The sequence below is a fragment of the Dryobates pubescens genome, chromosome 8, assembly GCF_014839835.1.
Source record: "Dryobates pubescens isolate bDryPub1 chromosome 8, bDryPub1.pri, whole genome shotgun sequence".
NCBI classification, from domain to species: Eukaryota; Metazoa; Chordata; class Aves; order Piciformes; family Picidae; genus Dryobates; species Dryobates pubescens.
Genome location: NC_071619.1, coordinates 15,756,949 through 15,777,807, shown reverse-complemented (window position 1 = coordinate 15,777,807; position 20,859 = coordinate 15,756,949). Strand labels below are relative to the sequence as shown.

At 40.4% G+C, this 20,859-nt stretch overlaps 1 protein-coding gene across 2 annotated transcripts in view; it reads right to left on the bottom strand.

Moving 5' to 3' along the window:
• Positions 1–15,087, bottom strand: part of HTR7 (5-hydroxytryptamine receptor 7) — a 34,222-nt gene extending 19,135 nt beyond the window's left edge. For both annotated transcript variants that reach the window (XM_054163489.1, XM_009897730.2), the window contains exon 1: positions 14,398–15,087. In XM_054163489.1, coding sequence (XP_054019464.1) covers positions 14,398–14,924 — 527 coding nt within the window. In that variant the 5' untranslated portion in view covers positions 14,925–15,087. The remainder of the gene's footprint in view (positions 1–14,397) is intronic.
• Between the last annotated feature and the right edge of the window lie 5,772 nt (positions 15,088–20,859).

The following is a 20,859-nucleotide window of genomic DNA, read 5'->3' as shown; positions in this document are numbered from 1 at the left end:
ATTTTAGAGCTAGGAAAAATCATCTTTTTTAAAAAGAAAAGCCTCATCAGATTCCCATAAAGTAGAAATGGCTAAGGTGGTTTTTTTTTCCAGCTTCACTACATGAGTCATGCTTGGATTGACACTAAGCATCAGCTTAAAAGGAATTATTTTGAAAGTTATAATGGTGTTTCAAAATGAAAGCCTCCTACAACTTTAACTAGAAAATCATGACTGATGTCTCAGTACAATTAAGTGAAGCATTTCAGAAACTTCCACAGCATAAGTGATGAATGAAATGAAAAATCACAGCCCGATGAACCACTGTATTAAAACAAAGTATTTAATACCACTGTATTAAAACAAAGTGTCTTCAGGGAATATCTATTTAAATGTGCTGATATTTATGTCCTCTCTCTTCCTTCCTTGAATACAAACGTATCTCCAGATGAAGCACTTCAGAAACAATTCCTTACAGATTACTTCCCACTTCCCCTTTCTTTCTCTCCAGACAGAAAGAGTTCTAGAAGGACCTGGTCCAAATTCTTCTCTTTGCTTCTCCACAGTAGAGCCCTAAGGATAACCTATATAGTCATATGGTGGAATTCCAATACAGAACTAATCTACTTGGACTGCTTGGGCTTTGTGCCTAGCTGTACTGGCCTGAAGGCAGGTCTGAACTTGTCAAAAATCACGCAAAGAGTTTGCTAGGTTCCTCTGGATCTGGTATGTAAGAACTGTAATTTTTTGCCTCAAGTTGTATAATTTTTGCCCCAATTCAGCAGGAAAAAAACCAAAACCACAAACAAACGAACCTAAACAAACAATATATCAATAAAATATGCTAGTTACACAGGAAAATTGAGTCTAAAGCAAGTTCAATTACAAGTCTTATTTCTAAAACTTTGAGTCTGTACATAGCCTAGGTCTCTATAATGTGGAAATGTCATCCAGAGCTACCTACTGTTCCTAGAAACTGGGCACTGTGGGTTTTAATTTCACTCCTTTCCTGAAAAATATTTTAATTGCAGTTCAGTGTAAAATACTTTTCACTAATGCAATCCCCTCACAAAGGAACTCTCAATGCAAATATGTCTGAAAGCAATAAGCAAACCCACTAACAGAAATGGCAAAGTGAGAAATGGCAAACTTTGGGATTGTAACTGAGGCACTGAAGCAGCCAAAGAATCTAAGTATTTTTGTTTCATAACCAAGTCTGAGACTAAAAACTATACTGTGTTTCTAGCTGACTAACTTAGATCAGTGATGCTTTACTTGAGAATAGCAGCAAAGCAAAGAATTTTTGTAAGACAGGGTCAATGGTGGTGGAGGGGGTGGAAAGCAAACAAACTACCCAAAACAGGAGGTAGGCAGCTAGTGATAAATTTCCAGTGCATGAGTAACTAAATACAACTCCAAATACAACTCTAGTCTAAGCACTAGAAGAATAAGTTATCTCTGCTCAAAGTCACATCCAGACAGGTATCTAGCAGCGCTTTGTGAAGAATGAAGAGAGCCATGCTGTGTTCCAGTAAAGCTTTACAATTGGCCTTCATTCTGAATTATATACAGGATTTTTATCCTGATTGAGCAGTTTGAAACACAATGGTGCACTGGACCTTGCCGCTCACATACAAGCAAATGAACAGAACCATCTTGTTCTGAAGTATCAAAAGAGGACACTGCCAGAAAATAATTCTAATTGTATTGCTCTAACAAAATAAAATCCAGGAAAATTGTCTCAATTGCATAAAGCATTTTTATAATAGAACATCCCAATACAATACCTGTAGATTTTTAAAGATGCAGACTCTGGGCTTGCTTGTCCTTTACAGTAGTAAAAGCATGTCTCCACTTTCTATTATGAATAGGTCCTATCATAGGAAGAAATCATAACCTGGTTTGGAAAGGGAGCCAGTGGGTTGGAACACAGCAGGAGAGGAAGGTATCAAGGAGGGGAGGCAGGATATTAGATCAAATTGTATATCTGCAATTCAAAGTTTTTAGAAACCAGTCCTTTCCAACAGAAAATTCTGGAATGGGGAATTACTAGAAGAGAATAATGTGATTCCTTCCCTAACTTATACAGGCAGCTATTTATTTGCCATTTATTGATTTTTAGCAGTGTATTTTTGCTCAGTATGTGGTACAGAATAAGATTATCGTGTCTCATCATCTTTTGTGTCAGTTAATGTGAGCTCTGCTCTAGCTGCCACATCTCTCAACCATATGTCATTTATTTTCTTAAACACTTAGCGTTTTATCTAACATATTTATTTACAGCATGCTTATACACCAGATCCTCAGTTCTCCCTTCACATGTAAACCCCCTGCCTGATGTCATTTATCTCAGAAAAGGCCTCATTCAGTGATGTCTTGGAATTTAATGTCAGTAAATAAATTTGTCACATTGAGCTCTCCTCTATAAACTGGAAATAGACAAATTGTAAAAATGTAATACTACTTTGGGAATCCTCAAGAAGGCCAATGGCGTCCTGACCTGTATCAGGAACAGTGTGGCCAGCAGGAGCAGGGAAGTAATTCTGTCCCTGTACTCAGCACTGGTTAGGCCACACCTTGAGTACTGTGTCCAGTTCTGGGCCCCTCAGTTTAGGAAAGATGTTGACTTGCTGGAATGTGTCCAGAGAAGGGCAACAAAGCTGGGGAGGGGTTTGGAGCACAAGCCCTATGAAGAGAGGCTGAGGGAGCTGGGGTTGCTTAGCCTGGAGAAGAAGAGGCTCAGGGGAGACCTTCTTGCTCTCTACAACTACCTGAAGGGTGATTGTAGCCATGTGGGGGTTGGTCTCTTCTCCCAGGTAACCAGCACCAGAACCAGAGGACACAGTCTGAAGCTGTGCCAGGGGAGGTTTATGCTGGCTGTTAGGAAGAAATTCTTCACAGAAAGACAGATTGGCCATTGGAATGTGCTGCCCAGGAAGGTGGTAGAGTCACCGTCCCTGGAAGTGTTTAAGAGGGGACTGGATGAGGCACTTGGTGCCATGGTTTAGTTGATTGGATGGTGTTGGGTGACATAGTCTCAAGCTGCGCCAGGGGAGGTTTAGACTCAAAGTGAGGAGAAAGTTCTTCACTGAGTGAGTCGTTCGTCATTGGAATGGGCTGCCCAGGGAGGTGGTGGAGTCACCGTCCCTGGACGTGGCAGTTGCCATGGTCTAGTCATGAGGTCTGTCGAGACAGGTTGGACTTGATGATCCTTGGGGTCTCTTCCAACCTTTTATACTGTGATACTGTGATCTCAAAGGTCTCTTTCAACCTGCTCTAGTCTAGTCTAGTCTAGTCTAGTCTCAAATACACAGCTCCAGGTGCTCTTTAACTGAAGAAAGTTGAAGGGGATTAAACATCTGGTGATAGGAAACCCTAAACTGTTGTGGGTAAAATTATACATTCAGACCCTTACAATAACAATATTTAATAGCTAATGTGTCACAATATTTGTTCATTTTTACCAGCACATTTGGGGATGAAGAAATTAATAGCTAAATGGACACTACTTCTTTCTAGCTAACCAGTCCTCCACTCTCATGAACTTCGAACCTCCTGAGTCTTGATCAGCCCTGCCATGTTGTGGTTCTGTGTGGCTGCCTTTTTCCAGCTTGCTGCTTCAGTAAGCTTAATCCAAATCCAGGAGTTCAAACTCCCCATTTCAGATGTCACTAGTTCTGCTTTTCCAAAAGCAGCTCCAAGTAAGCTTTGAGATCTCTATACAGGAAACCTGAAAATTACCCAGGAATTGTGTCCTTTTTGTCTTGTTGAGTAAAGGCCTACCCAAAATGAGTTTGCACTATAGTCTATTCTTTTCCTTCAGGAAGGTCTTTCATCATTTCCCTCCATTTCAAAATCTTGCAGAATCTGCAATACTAAATATTTTTAAAATATAGATCAAATTTCAACACAAAACAAACTGCTACCACAAACTTCACAGGTACGGAAACAGAGTACATCCAATCTACAGAAAACCTTTTACTTTTCTCCTCTCCAGAAAGAACTTTCTGGCCCTCTGGCCCTCTTCTGGGATTTTTGTACAGAATGATAAAATTTAAGCTTGGATTCACCCACTGGTTAACCACAAGTGACCACTTATCTGGCTCACTCTATGTGGGGATCACATTTATTTTACAGTACCTTCTCAAGTTCTCCAGAATTTAGAATACCTTGATGCTGGACCAAAAATAGACACAGCCAATAACAGATCATCTCCTCCTCCAAAGTCTTTAAAGATAGAAAGATCTAGAGATCAGCAAGGATCCCAGACTTCTCTATTTGTTTTACAGATGCTACACCACACATGAAAGCACTGAAATATGTGGGACCAGCAGAAAGAAGCCATTCTTTCTGTCTCTCATTGAGTATGCCTTGCCTTTGCTTTTCTCAGCAGCAAGTTGGCAACCCTAAGGTTCTTATGCAACATGGTTGCATCAACCTTGTGTGGATAAAGACTAAAATACCTAAGGGTTATTGTGGTGCCTAAAGCTTCCAATAATATCAGTTCTTTTTACCGTGCGGAAAACTTCAAAAGTGCATTTGAAATTAGGAACAGAACTTTGACATCAGTGTGGGACAAATCATCACAGCTAGCCTATAGACTTTGCAGGATGCTCACTGCAAACTGCAATTATTTGGGATACTTGATAACACGCTCCCTTCACTTCAGCACTTAGGCAGCAGTGCAGAAGCTTCATGTTAAGTAACAGGCTTTGGAAATGTTTAAGTTCCTTCTTGCATTGTTTAATTCACAGAAAAACAGTCTACTATGCTATTTTAATTTCAGTTATTTTTAGAAATGAAGACTGTGTTCTGCTAATGACCAAACTCATTTAGCAAAACCAGCTTTTTAATATGGGACAATACATTCCTAAGAGACTACATTTGGTGTTCTTGCTAAAACCGCTTGTGCTAAGAAGTAGGTCTGCCAGCGCAGGCTCTTAAGGTAAAAGTGAAAATGCAGTAAATAACAATGGGGAGGGGGAGGAGGAAGTCTTTAGAGCCAAAGCTGTACTATCTTTAGCATCAAAACATCTTGCTAAACTACTAAAGAAAAGCTTTGCATCTTGTCAGCAGCTGTTTTGGGTCATGGGTATAAATATTCTCAAGCAATTTATGGCCAGACAACACACTCTGACTTTGCTCATGGATTTCGTACTTCAGCTGTTTGTTAAATGTCAACTTCTAGAGCAAATAAACAAAATTTAACAACCCACATGGAGAACTGCTTACAGAAAATTATTCTGGCAAATGGTACTGTGTATGTGAAATATTTCTTGACAATCACAACATGTTTTCCTGATTTGTATTCATGATGACAATTGTGGCACAAATTCTACAGTAAGTTTAGATAGCATCACATACTTCTGCTACCTGTGTTCATGCCTTCCATTTTCCCTTTCTAATTTTTATGCCTGTTACCAATTTCTAAATACCTGTTAGCAGAATAAATTGTCTAGGATAGTTTGATTCAAAATTCCCTGCTTTTTCTAGTATGGGAATAGTCATAGCTAGTAAACAGACACTACTGACAACAGATGGATGTTTTTGCAGCTTCTTTTTGTCACCTTCTCTGGAGATCTGCAAATCATATGTTGAAATACATTGTCCCTAGTGAACAGTTTATAAATAATGTACTGAAAGAAAGCTCTGTATCTGTGGCTCAACTTAACTCGCAGCACCAATAGGCCATATTTCTGATGTCTGAGATACAACAAATTCTGTCCAGTCTCCCTTTCGTCCCTGAGCAGTTTTTCCACCACTGTTAATACATGGCAAACATGCTTACTCCTCAATCTGCTACAGCCTGCAGGACAAATAGCTCCTAATATGAGAAAAGTGTTACTTTTCATATGGTTCTACTTCCGTGTCTCATAATCTCCTTAAAGGAGCGTAAGACCCCATAAACAAAAATGCATAGCTAATTTTCCTTTTGCTTATAGAGTTTCACAAGCTAAAAAAAAATGGTTTCAGGTTTTGACAGTACCAAAAAAAACGCCCATTTCCTTGATATATCTCAGGAAAAAACTTTGCTGCCAGCTTTTTCAGCAAGACACAATGTACCTCTAAGAATAGACTTTGCCCTGGTTTCTCCTCAAAAAAAAAGAAAAAAGAAAAGAAAACGTTATTTTTGTAATGTCCCTTCATGTTTTTGTGGTTTGGGTTGGGTGTTTTTTAAACACTTAGGAACCATTTTGCAATGAAATAGTCGTCCATGATAATGTTAACCCCTCTCAGAGGTTTCCTGGACTAGGTCACAATTTAACAGCAGAGGCCAGTGTAAAGACAAAAAGAATATACTTAGTACTGAGTTGATTTCGCTGCACATCTCAATTCTGCATGTTATTAGAACAGCAGTAACTATTAGAAATTTCTTTCTTTTCCATACATTATCCCCAAAAATTTGTTTACTGTCACAGGCAAATCACTTCCTGAGTTGCATACATGCTAATGTATTTGGAACCACCCCTATACATCAGATAAGCTAGATGTCCTGTATGAAGGCTCCTGATTAATCAGCAAGAAGAAAAACAAAGCTTCTATATTCTTTAGTTTTGTTATATTAAGAAAAAAAAAACATCCCTATGCCATATTTAATTACAGGAGTCTTTTGGAAAGGAAAGCTTAATCTTTGTAGTAAGAGTTTGCTAAAAAAAGTCACCTGTTTTTTTTCTATATTCAGGATAGTTAAGGATAGACCATGAATCAATCCTTTAGAAACAGTTGGCTATTCAGTATAGCACAAAAAAAATCTAAAACTTGCAGCTTTCCAGCTGAAAGAAATTATCCTTGCTTCACATGTGTGACTCTTAGGACAGAACTGCACTGAGAATTGCCTCATGATGCTCATGCTTTGTACACTCAGATATAAGAATTTGTAATTTTACTCCCCGTTCTTTCTCCTACAACTGCATCTTGGCAGATTCAAGTATTTCTCAAGCTCTTTCATGTTCACACAAGACCTACAATGGCTGGCTTTCTTCAGATTTCCTAGTCCACAGAGGAAGGACCAGATCTTTGTGTGAAATACTGACAAAGAAGTAAAAATAGACATTTGTTACCAAAAGACAGGACCATCTGCACAATATCACCTGCAGATAAAGTGGGATGTTGTGCTTTAAAAGTTGCCACAAATGTTTTCAAAAAACTCCTTCAAATTCAAACACAGTATTAAAAATAATGCTGGGTTTCTTAAAGAAGTGAGATACTACCCTTATATAATTTACAAGGATTGTTATAAATAAGCTTCAGATAAAATTATTCCAGAAAATTCAAATAGCACTCCTTGGTTAATTTCTTTTCCTCTAGAAGGTTGTGAGAGCAGGCTACTAATGACACAGTAGTCTTGCTTCAAACACAATATGTCTACAAATGCTTTGATGTTTCATTCTACTATACTCATTCAGTTCAAGAAAACACTCCAGGAAAAGATAGTTTGATACCAGTGTACCTAGGTTACGCTACACCATCATGCCAGTACGATATGAGTTTGCATTTTTGTGGTTTATATTAGGAGATAGTTCTGAAAACTGCTTTCTCCCTTCAAAAACTAAGAGAAGTGTTTCTAGAATTGTAGTCTTCCTATGAATCTTCAAGCAAATCCAACCTCATTTAGGGAAAGTACATTTATGAACTTGACAGGAAGAAAATAATTTTTTTAATGTTTCCAGAATGCCCTGCTTGGCAAAAATGTGAATTAATGTTCCCTTACCTCTGACTACCAGGCTCCTTTGAAATGTCTGGATGAACCCCCAAGAACTAGAGACCCCCAAATCACTTCTCAAAACTCATTCAGTGTTAAACCCTGGTAGGAGCAAACAGAAGATAGTTTCAAATGGGGGCGGGGGGGGAATGCAACATCCAATTTCAAGAGAAGGCATTCACAAAAATGTGATCTAATTGCATGTATCCTGGTACTGGCTAAACTATAATTCCCCATTCATGCATATCTTGGAACATTACCAATTGCAGTCACCTTTTCACAGCTTCGTTTCCATCTCCACACTTCATGACTCCTTTTCATTAACACCACATAAATGCAGCCAGTATATAGCAGCAATAATAAATCTACAGGCTTTTTTCTATGGCATCTTCTAGCTTCCTAAACTTTGTCAGCCCCTACTGTGCAGCCATGGGACACATCTACCACACTACAGATTTTATGCCACTAGAGAAGAACAAAACTTCCACTCATTTTGGTGGTAAAAACTCCACCTTCCTCCTGAGTTGTTAAGTCTTCACAGTATTATCAGTATTTGATAAAATATTGCAACCTCCCATCTTATTTATTGTGTATCTGGCAGTCTGGTCATAAAGCATAATGTCTCCACAAAGTCCTAACAAAGTAATTCCTATGGGCAAGACTAGGTTACAGCATAAGCAACTTCACCTCTTGCAGGCTGCCTACATGACATGGGAAAAGATGCCTAAGGATGTCACAGAAAGGTGCTCAAAGTGTGATCAGTTAGTACAGCAAAACACCTCATCTTCATTTACACTTTTGAAGCCAGCTCTGAGTGAGAGATACACATTGCACTGCCTTATACTAAATGTATCCAACTTCCAATCCCCTTAATCATAGAATCTGGGAGCAAAACTTTATGTTGTACCTCTTTTCAATGTAAATAATACAACAGTAATTGCAGGACTGCTCAGTAAGAAAATCCTTATAAAAAAAGAAACTACAATAATTTGAAGAATGTTAATTGGGTTAAATTGGAAGAACTACATGAAAAGGAACAAAAATAAATCAGGGTTGATTTCCACTTTAGTGTATCAATGCTTCCTGTATCTTTCATAAGCTAGACAAGTTACTTACAGACTTAGGATCAGAGTACAGTTGGGGTTTGGGCTGAACAATGAGAAGAAGGGTTGTTGTGATGGTGGTGGTAGTTAGGAATTAGCTGTTATATTGATCCTAAAACTTTCTTCTGCAGTGGAGACCTTAATTGCAGTAACTCCATCACACACTTTTCCTATAGTTCCTCTTAGGTTTTTCCTGATTCCTCATTAATTTCTGTGTCAATACCTATACTGAACAAATTGCCACAGTGGGTACTGCTGGTGCCTATACTTATTCTGCTGCCTACATTTATTCTAGATGCATAGATGGATTTTGTCTTACACATAGGACAAATTTTTCTATACGCATTTTCTGAAGGAACTAAGCAAGACTAGCAGAACAGACCACAGCTCTTTCTACCCATGGCCTGAAGGTAGTATTGACTGGGAAGCTATGCAGGGTTCTTAAGTTACCATTACGCTTACAAAAATCACTGACAGAGTTTTCATATCACATTATGAGATTTGGATGTAGGCAGAATCTAGACACCTGGATTGTTTTTAATGTGCTTAAATTTTTAATTAAATTTAATCCCAAGTTCTTCCTGTGAGGCACACTGAGACATCTCAGTTCCCAGGCATGCATCAAGGACACTGGAAATGGATGAGTTTTTAAGGACTGACATATTCTGAAGTGAAGCATAAGTACTCGTACTTACTTGGAGTGTGGCAAAAGGTACCAAACAGGGAGAGAGAGAGAAGCAATCATTGCATATAAAAATCTCATGCTCAACAGAAAGGCACACTTTGGTGTCATTTCCATGCACATTGTAAATCCTCATCAATTTAATAGAACTCTGGAATACTCATGAATTGTTGGCTAAAATGCAGACTGGGAAAGTTCCCCAAAAGTGTTTCATTACTTGTGTGGGGAAAGTGTTATAATTCATCAACTCTATCTGAGTAGTTATGTTACTTTATCACTTTCTAAGCCAAAGAGCTATTCTTGAACTGAATTTAAAATTGCTACTTATGCAGTTATCCAGTGGATACTCTCCAAAACATGATGAATCAGCATACAAACACCACCAGTTTAAATTAAATTAATTCCCTTTATAAGTTCATTCACCCACTAAGATACAGTTTGCATCTGTTCCTCGTAATTCACTCCCCACATTTCCTCACTCTTAAATGAAAAGTAATCTTAATGTGATATGATTTAATTCAGAAGCAGAAAAAGGGGACCCTTACAAGGAAAAAAAAGGCAAGCACACTAATAAGAAATACCAAAAGGAGACTACTAGTCACTGAGGCAAAATTTTCCTGCCAAAGTCTGTTTAACTCCCACTTCTCTCCAGAGCTATCATGGATGGTGATTATAGTGAAGGTAATAATGATTGTCTGGATATCAAACTGTCTTGTCTGCTTAATCTTTAACAAATTTGAAAATGGAGAAATACTCTTATCTCTCTGTCACCTCTGTTTTAGTTATGACAGACTTGCCTCTAAACAGATAAGCCTTCTTCCAAAGAGGGGGCTTAAGTAAGACAGAGATGCCTCAAAAATAACATGCTTATCTCAGATCACGCTTGACTAAAGATCTGTGGAAGTTTTCATGTTGTGAAATAATAGGAAAGATATGATCTGAAGAATAGCATAACAGTCCAAATCTTGGTATCATTAGAATAGAATAGAATAGAATAGAATAGAATAGAATAGAATAGACCACACCACACCACACCACACCACACCACACCACATCGGAAGAGACCTTTGAGGTCATTGACTCCAACATATCATCCAACATTATCTAATCAACTAAATCATGGCACCAAGCACCCCATCAAGTCTCTTCCTAAATACCTCCAGTGATGGTGACTCCACCACCTCCCTGGGCAGCCCATTCCAATGGGCAATCACTCTTTCTATGAAGAACTTCTTCCTAACATCCAGCCTAAACCTCCCCTTGGTGCAGCTTGAGACTGTCCCCTCTTGTTCTGGTGCTTACTACATTATATCATGATCTCCACAGATTTATTTATTTGTGGAAAATAAAATTACCTTTTCAGACTAGCTTTTCTCTTGTGCATCCTCATAATGGCACACAAACACCAACCAGTCTCCATTTTTATACAATTTAGTGTAGAAGCTACTTCAAAAGCATGAGCAGCGCTTCCTGTGTCTGACTAGGGAAATATTACTGCTGTTTTTTCTTTTCCAGCAGTATGAAACCAGCCCATTCATAGACCCCATGCTAATCTGCATCTTTCAGAGCTTTCCAGATGATAAATTCAGCTGAAAAATGCACCCACCACTAAGTGCAGCAAAATACCTCTGTGTGCAATGGGCCTGCCAGCTGCTGGCATTTCATGGTTCTCAGTGGCATGAGCTGAGCAGCACATATTTACACAAGGGAAACAAATCTAAAACCCTCTTTAATTTACTCATTTTATCCTCTTTGGAAGGGTCCTGAAGCCTCTTTTTACCAGCTATATTTTTGCCTTACAAATCTTGCTTGTTTCTAACAAACTTCTTTGTTGTTGTTGTTGTTTTAAAATTAAGTCAATAGCAACATTCTCTCAGCTATTTATCTTCAACTAAGTCTCTTATCTACTTCATGAAGAATCTAGATGTTTAATGATGAACATTTTAAAATACCAAACTTACTTGCTGTCTCTGCACTGGCTGCTACAGCCTCATCTTTCCCTTCAGAAGAGACTTTACTGGATCATAACAAAGGCTTCCTAAACTGTCCTAAAGTGCTAGGTGGCGGTGCAATTCATAACTACTCTTCAGAATTGTTCCTTTTTACCATATCTTAACCCTTCTCCCTAAACAAATGTATTCCATGTGCCCCTGGCGCACCTACCTGTGTTAAAATGTTTAAGTGTGTCTAAACAGCACTATGGATACGAGCCAAGTTAAAGGACCAAGAATTTCATTCACTCCTTCTCTAGTTTTGGATTTCTTGATTCATGTCATATTTGTATACTTTGAAGTGAGATAATGAGGGCTGATCACTGGAGATCTAGATAATATAAGTGAGCAAGTGTTTCCATCAAAACCATGGGAAAAATGTCCTCATGTTAGTGGTCTGACACTCCCATGTGTTGTACATGTGGTGATGTGCAAACGCCTCTACTACATACAATTCTTTATCTGGAGGTACTTATTTTTTTCAGAGATAAATCTCTCTCATTGATCATTCAAAACTTTCCTAACTTCTTAAGTGAAGGAACAACTACCTGTAAGATGGTATCATTAAAATCAATGCTACACTGGCAACATCTAATCATTCACATTTAATGTTCATCATTTCTCCCTGGTTTGCATATTTTGTACATATTCACTATTCAAAAATCAGTTAGCATCCCAAGCTAGTCTTTGGCCTGACCAAGCAGTGTTACAATAGTATAAGATGATTTTTTTTTTTAAATAGGATTACAAATCATGGAGACTTCTTAATTCTTTTTTGCCAAGTGGCAGAGACATTTTGCTAATGAACTGCTGGCTTGTTTCCTTCTATTTGTGGCATCACCCTTCTTAACTATATAATGGATTTAGGTGACATAGGTTAAAGCACCATGATTCACACAATTTTGATTTCAAGTAGGGAGCAGACAACAGTATAATGAATTATGAAGAAAACATGTTCAATAAACATCCAGTGATAGAATTGAGGACAAGAGGAGAATAATTCCGGTTTAAACCAGCACTTGTTCATGAAAATCAGACATTTGTGATAAGTTATATTCTGTTCTAAATACATAGCTGTATCTCTTGTTAGTATTTTTGGGGGAAAGGGAAGTGGAAGGAGAATGAAAAGCAGACAGCAAGAGATTAAGTAGTCACTGTGACTGGTTCAGTCAAAGCCCCTGTTCAGCATACAGCTGAACTGTGTAAATCAGTCATGCAGACTTACTTGGGTAAGAAGGCTTAATTCTGTTAAAATGCCTTCAAAAATATTAGAAATGGAGGCAGAGAACACAGAGATGGATGGAAATACTTTATGTGAAGAGGAAAAATTAAAGCACCTGTCTTAGAATAGGTTAGAAAAACAGAATAATATACCTTAGGAAGGTAGACAAGCCTGTTCATATTTTCTTACAGTGCTGGAGTTTAAAGACAACAAATTTCAAGGCAACCAAAAGCCAAACCAAAGAAAACAAAGAAAACCCAAAACAACAAAAAACCCTACACCAAAATCCAACAGGCCACCACTACCACCACCACCACCACCACCCCAAAAAAACCCACCATAAAACAGAAAACCAACCAAACAAAATACCCACAAACAAAACTAAACACATTAAAAAACCCTACCACACACACACAAAAAAAAACCACCCCACCCCACTTTACTGCTTCAAGATGCTTTCAAGTATTCAGTCACAAAATAAAGAGCATCAATGATCAATGCAGGGGATGCTCATACCGAAATTAAAGTTTTGCAATTAATATAAACCATGATGCTCCCTGGCAGGAAACAACCCTCAGTTATTGTGGGAAATTCTTTGAAAAGGGTATTTCTTTGCAGAGAGTTAATGCACAGCCCTCTCCAGAAACTTTTAGAAGTAAACAGCCAAGGCAACTGTTGGATATTGGACTTGATAAATTACTTCTACAGTCTACTTAAGAAGTTCTTCAATTTCTGCTAATTGCCTTGAGTTGTAATGAAAACAGTCCTCCTCTAGATGCCAAAATTCTTGGCATAGGATTTAAGATGTGGAAGAAGGAATTTACAATCTGAAATTTATTTTAGAATGGAACCTACATGAAATAAGGGAATCTGTTTTAGTCTTACAGAAGAGAGCCTAGACATGAGTAAATGTGAGATTTAGGTATGGTCTTAACATGAGATATAAATGCCTAAGATCCTGTTTTGCAGTCTGTATACACCTCCATATTGCTCTAGTGCCTGTATCTTTTGGAAGCTAAATTCCTAATCACCATAGCTTGGGTTTTAAGAGGGCAGAAAAAATTTTTGAAGATACAAATCTTTGAAAGCAATTTTTCTTTCAAATACAATGTTATTTGTCAAAAAAATGGTTCTGTTACTTGAAGTGAAGATATTCTTGGGTTGTAAAATAAACCCTTAATAAACACTCTGATCTGGTAAAACTCCACTGAACTCAACAATGTTACACTGTCACAGCTTCAGAATGATCAATTCAAATCTAGTTGTGGTGTAAGGCAATTTAAAGACGTGTTGTAAATTCTAAAGCGGCTGATTGCAAATGCCCCGTTACTTGTACAGAGCCACAGTAAACGTATACAGTTTATTACCAGATTTGTTCTGACACTTTGCCTGCACTGGTAGCAGGGACATTACCCAGGGGCATAAAAGAGCATCTAGGCTGGGACAGCGGGAGGCAGCACGGACTGCTCCGGCGGGCTCCTTCGCACGGGAGAGGCTGCAAGGCTTGCTCTCGCCTCTCTCCGCACTTTTAGCATGCCTACAGGTAATTTCCAGAGGCCCCTGCTGGAACCGCTCATAGCAGGTCCCCAGGGCCGGTGGCCACCCTCGGGAGGCGGGCATGGGCGCAGTGCCGCAGTCAGTGCCGGTACTGCTGGTCCGGGTCCTGCCGGGAGTACGAGGAGCAGCGGGAGGGCAGGGCGGGTCGCCGGGTGTCTCACCTGTCGATACTGATCACGCAGAGGGTCATGATGGAGGCTGTGCAGCACATGACATCCATGGCAATGAAGACGTTGCAAAAGAGGCGCCCGAAAATCCACTCGCCGCCGATGAGGTCGGTCACGCTGACGAAGGGCATGACGGCCAAGGCCACCGAGAGGTCGGCCAGGGCCAGCGAGACGATGAGATAGTTGGAGGGCTGCCGGAGCTTCTTCACGAAGCAGACGGAGATGACCACCAGGCAGTTACCGGCGATGGTCAGCAAGGTGATGAGAGAGAGGACAGCCCCGATGATAACTTTCTCCACGTTGCCGTAGCTGAGGATCTGCTCACCGCACTGGGAGTCGTTGGCTGGGAGGGGGCTCGCCGTGGGCAGAGCCGACGCGGGAGGCGACGGGCCGAGCTTCGCCAGGCTGCGCGGCGGCCAGGAGCCGGCGATCATCCTGCCGCCGCTCAGCGCCCGCGGGTCCTCCAAGACCGAGGGCCGGAGGTTACCGTAGAGGTGACTGCCGTTGAGGGCGAGGACCATGTTGGCGTGAGCTGTCCATGAAGCCCGGCCGCCCGCTCTCCCTGCCAGCCGGGATGCTCGGGCTCCTCCTTGGACACCCGGTGTCGGCCGCCCCCTCGCAGCCGGCTCTGGGGCCCAGCCTTCAACTTCTCCCGGAGCAGCCGGGCTCGCCCACGGTGCTCCACGGGCGGGCGAGCTGTGGACACGGCGTCAGGGCCCCCTGCCCACCAGGAGAAGGGCGGGCGGGAGGGTGGTCCCTCCCTGCCCACCACCCACGGCTGCTTTCCTCCGCCGGCGGCGGGGGACGCGGTGGGAGCCGCTCCGCCCCTCCCGCTGCCTCCTCCCGGCAGGTTGGAGGAGCGCCCCTTCGCCGCAGCCCCGTTGCGCTGCCGCCTCGGGCCACGGCTTCGCCGCCGCTCCAAGCGGGGCTCGCTTCGGGAACCCCTCTACATATATATGCATGCGGCACCCGACAAGCTGCAAGCCAGTGGATGCGCCTCGAGCAGAAGCGACCGCAGAATGAGCTGCTCCGGTCGGAGACGGGTGACAGTCCCCCGGCGTGCTTGCTCCGATACAGCCCTGTGCCGCTGCCTCCGCTGTCGAAATGTACAGGGGTCCCACTGGACGCTGGCTGCTGCTGAGAGAGTTGATAGTGGCTACTCTTGTAAGATCTACTCCATTAACACGGTCACCTCTGAAGTATTTCTTTGTATCCGCAGGCTGATAGACCCTCCTTCCTACTAAATTAATGTGAATCCCATTACCTGTATTTTCTCTCTTCCTAATATTTATATATCATTCTTTTCAATTTATGCCCTGTTCCATGTGTAATCCTTCAGGCAAAGTTAAAACAACAACAAAATCACATTGCTTTGAATTAGATGATTTTCCTGCAGATCCCTTGCTCTCTTGGATACTAGCCTATTTCTGGGACTCACCAGCTTTTTCTATTCTTTGAGTCATACTCATGCCTCCAAGTGGGGTGAAAACTATCTGAGTTGTCAGTTACCTATGGGATGCCAGCAGAAGATTACACCTCTTGGTATAGTAACATGCTAGACAGTAAGGATTAAAACCAGGAAACACCTGCTCTTCAGTGTCTCCTTGCATGTCCAGCAAGAGACAGAAGGCAGATGAACAAGGGAAAGAGAGGAAATGAAAGGACCATATGGAGCAGTAGCCTTGGAGCCATGTCACTGGTCTTGCAGGCAGAAACACTATTAGCAAGTTTTATTTACATATGCAACAGACAGAGGGAAGAATTGTTTGTGTGTCCCAACAGTAGGAGACGCTGAAGTTTGAGATCACATCATACAGACATTAAAATCTTTGAAGGTCTTTGAAGAAAGAACTAACAAGCATCCAACTGTAATTCTTAGTTTTGATGAAACGTCAGCATCACCTATTTTTGAAAACAGATTTTTCCACCATGAATGAGGCCCAGCTCCTCCATGAACCTGCATGAGACTGAGGGACTGGGGTAAAATGTGCCTGACACATTCTGAGTGCAGGCAGTCTCCTGCAGTCAGAAAAGCAGCCAGCAGAGAGCAGGGTTTGGGAGTTCAGTTGCCCGCCTTCCGTTTCACCCCAACATCTTGATTTGATAAATATAATAAAACAAGCAAGTTTCACATGACAAGGATGAGGTCTAGTTGGGCAGCCTTTTGCCATTATCAATCTGAAAGTGTTTTTCTATTCAGTCAGATACTGTTCTACACTTTGCCTCACTATGTCCACTCATAATAAACACTTTACCTGTTTAACCATGAAGAATGTGTTCATGGGCCTTGAGCTTCAGGTGACTTACTCCTCCAGGGTGATAAAAACAAGTCCTTTTGTCCCTCCTTCCCAGCTAAGCAAATATTAGGAAGAAAAATATCTTTAGAAATGGCAAGGGTAATTCAAACTAAGTTAAAGCATTAAGGCAAAAGGTGGAGAAAGGAGACTATTTCCTCACTGTGTGAATACTTCTTTTTTTTTTTTAAGAATAGTATCTGAAGTACAGCTATAGAGATAGTAACTGGGAAAAAATTGTTCAAAATAAATTTGTATCTTAAAAGCTGATAGCGCTGTACAGTTTAATACTCACTGTAAAAGGAATTTTTTAGTTGCTCAAAATGCCACTAAGGCAAAGCAAGTTATAATATGGTGCTTCCTGCAAATGTGTTGACACAGTTCTTTAAATCAGTCACTTTTCTTGACAGCCTTTCAATGCATTTCTGGAACGTGACACCCTAAGTGAACTCAGTGGATGATATGCTGGATTATTTTTGTGTTGCTCTTACCCACTCCAGCCTGAAAGAAGGATATTAGCTTCATCTTTTGTTCTGTACCTTAAATTCCCATAGAGTTCATTAGAAGTTAATCACTTGGTTTTCTTACTTCTCAAAGGTCTTGTGTCACCATCCTTTGTATTTACTCTCATAATCTTATTTTTGAAGGAAAGGGTTTACATGCTATTGCAGAGAAAATGGGAAACTTCAGCAAGATGAAGCAGATGATACCTCTCTAAAATCTCTTCCTTAAAAGCCTTTCACTAGGACACATCCAGAATAACATGCCAGTTTTTAGGGCTGGGCTAAATCTGGTGAGGTGCTTTCCTGGAGGTCTTTAGAGGGTTTCACATCTCCAGTGTATGGGACTACATCTATTTTATGTATTTAAAATAATGATACCTGAAGGTAGGTGTTGATCCTTCCAAGTGTACTTTTGTCTTCAGCACCCTATCTACAAATTCTAACATGCTGTTCCAGAGAGTGTACATAAATGATTGGGTGTCAAGAATAACAAGCTGGCATTTGTTCCCCTCAAGGTATAACTTTTTTATCTGCTGTTAGGCTTCCATAAATATAACAAAAACAGTTTTCTGGCTGAGTTTAGTAACATCCTGTCCTCTGGGTAATTTAGGCTCTCTGTGTATTTTTATACACTTCTTATTTCTGTATACTTCTAACTCTGTGCTATGGCCCTTTTTCCTCATTCTTCCTGCATTTATTGAAGTTGAATTATTTTATTCACACATGATAATGTATTTTATTTGTAAATCTCATCTATTTTTTACCCCCTCCTCCAGAAATAGTATTAATCACATAACATCTCCATTTGTGATTCATGCTAATTGTATAATACAGCACTGGCTATTGGTATCAGTTTTTTACTCCTATGTTAGTGAGGTAAGGTAAGAAAGGCATCATCAGAGCTAGCTAAGGAAATCCAGTTTCCCCAGCACATGTTCACAGAATCACCAAGGTTGGAAGAGACCTCAAAGATCATCAAGTCCAACCTGTCACTACAGACCTCATGACTAAACCACGGCACCAAGTGCCACATCCAATCCCCTCTTGAACACCTCCAGGGATGGTGACTTGTGGTGGGTCGAGAGAGAAAGGCCCAAGCTTTCCCTCCCCCACTAAGAAGGAATAAAAAACCACAGCTAACTCAGCCAGAAAAGCAAAGGAATGTACCTATATTTACAAGCAATGGGAAAATGCAGGATATGTACTAAAACTTCAAGCTACATTCTACCAATCTACCAATGAAATTCGTTTGGAATACCATGTTTACAAAATATTCAGCCATAGTGTCCCAGCACTGTCCCTTTCTTAAAGGCACAGCCTCAAATGGTCACATGACTCCACCACCTCCCTGGGCAGCCCATTCCAATGGCTAATGACTCTCTCAGTGAAGAAAGCCCAGATCTATCTATCAAAGCATTTGTATAGAAAGAACTTGCACTAAATCCTGGATTCTAGTCCCTCTCTGGAGGACTTAATTCTTGTGGTGTCTGTTGATGCAGTAGGTCTTTGCTAACTTGGAGCACCCTGACTGAAATGAGTCAAGGAGAGCAAGACAAGAACTTCAGCCTTGGAGCAGAAAGTGTGGAAAATCAACTCTTTCCTCCATACAGCCTCCTCTAGAAAAGAACAGCTGTACTCAGCATAAAAGCTTAAAGGCACCACTTCATACCCCTTCTTAAACAATTCAGTTTTGGATGCATGACAGAAAGGTACCGCAATGTGAGTATGCAATGCAATAAATACATAGAATATTTTTTTTCTTGCTCATCTTCCTTTTTCATCATCCTCTTTTTAACCCTTCCTTGCCTGCGACAGTCTATATTTATATGCCATTGTTTTAATTTGTCTGTTGTACATTGTTTTTTCTTTGCTTTCATTTTCATCTTCTTTTCTTGAACACCAAGATAAGTCTGGTGAAGACTTGCTATTTGGAATAATAAATAAAGTATTAGGTATATGTTTCTTTGGCCTTGGGGAAAATATGTTATCAAAATGTTGAGAACATTTTGTCAGAGACTGGTTAGAGCTTCATGGACAAATATTACTGAAACCTCAATTTTTATTCCCAGCATGTACATCTAGCAAATAACATTTTTGTCCTACTTCTTATGCTGCAGCTGCAGTTTTCCTTTCTGTCTTTTCTTGTCTTTGTGAAAATAAATCATCACCACTCTGGGGCAGTAAAACAGAGAGGTAACCATTCTCATCTTTGGCATTTCTTTATCATTGTCAAAATAAATACTTGCATCTGTGCAACTGAAATGTGAAATGATATCTTCCCATTTTGGAATTAGCAAATACAACAGTAAGCTGAAAAGAATCAGCAAATACAACAGTCATCTGAAAAGAAAACAAAAAAGGTGGAATTTATGCCAAAATTCTGTATTGCTCAAAAAACCAGCTCAAATCCCTGAAAATTTAGTCTGCACCTTTATGAAGGAGGTTATCAAGTGATAAAAGTGACTGTGACATTCATGCTACTGAGTTGCTGAGATAGTACCATCTTATCTCCCTAAAAGTGTTGCACACAGAAGTAAAGCAAAAAAAACACTAACAGTTGTTACTAAGGGCTTCCTATTGAAAACATACTAGGGTTTCTGTGTAAAAGTGTACTGAAAGGACTATCATGAGATCTAAGTTGTTGAGAAAGAAAATATCTGGAGGGAGGAGATCTATCTCCACCAAGAGAACTTTAGAACATCAGTGAAACAAAACACCTTAGAAGTTTGTGGGGACCACAAAGTTATTTTAAGTAGGGGCCGGCATAAATAAAAGTTGTAAGAACTAAGTAATTAATGTAGTAAATAAGGTTGTACGCTGGTTTAAGTACATGACTCATGATACCTGATGCTGAAAGTGCTTCTCAAAGCATTACAGCAAATAGGGTTCCACAGATCTTCTGCATGAAGATCTGTTTAAATGTTCTCCATTTAAAGTGCCTCAAGGAAAGGCTTGTGTTGTTTGTATACTGCCAGATACAAAAGATGCTTAATCCTGTTCGAACACTGCTATAGCAGGGGCATTCCAAAACAGTTGATAAATGCTTATGGATTGCTTCTTATGTTCACTAGGACAAATCAAATTCCATTATATGCTCAGTCAAAGAAAAGCTGGAATAATATCTTGACCTCCTCCATTTTCACACACATGTCAAAGAAAAGCTTTGACAATACCATTCAGGCTATGCTGCTTGTTTGAATGGCTGACAGAGTAGCAGTAGTGAGTGATATAATATAATAGAAAGGCACCTTACTGGTGGATATAGGCCTAAACAGAGCTCCTTTACTCAAATGTTTGACCCAGTGTTTTAAAGAACAGAATGTTGCCATAGATGGTGTAAGAAAGACTGTTTACTAGCTAGTTTTTTTCCCTTTCAGAGTGAGGTGTCTTTGCCCTGTCACAGAGATGTGGCAGGCAGTTGACCAGCCTTGAGCTCCTAGACCAGCCTCTCCAGCCTACAAGTAACTTCTCAGCTACCACTAACCCAGGTCTTTGTAACTCACCAAACAGCAATGCCAGAAATGTGTCAAGAAGCCACTATGTGTCTCAGTCATTCATTGTAAACCGTGTGATCTCTTTGTTAGAAATAAGCCACAAGACCCCTGGCATGGCAGGGACATACTAGAAGTTGGTGGCATTGACAGCTTGACCTTGGTTAG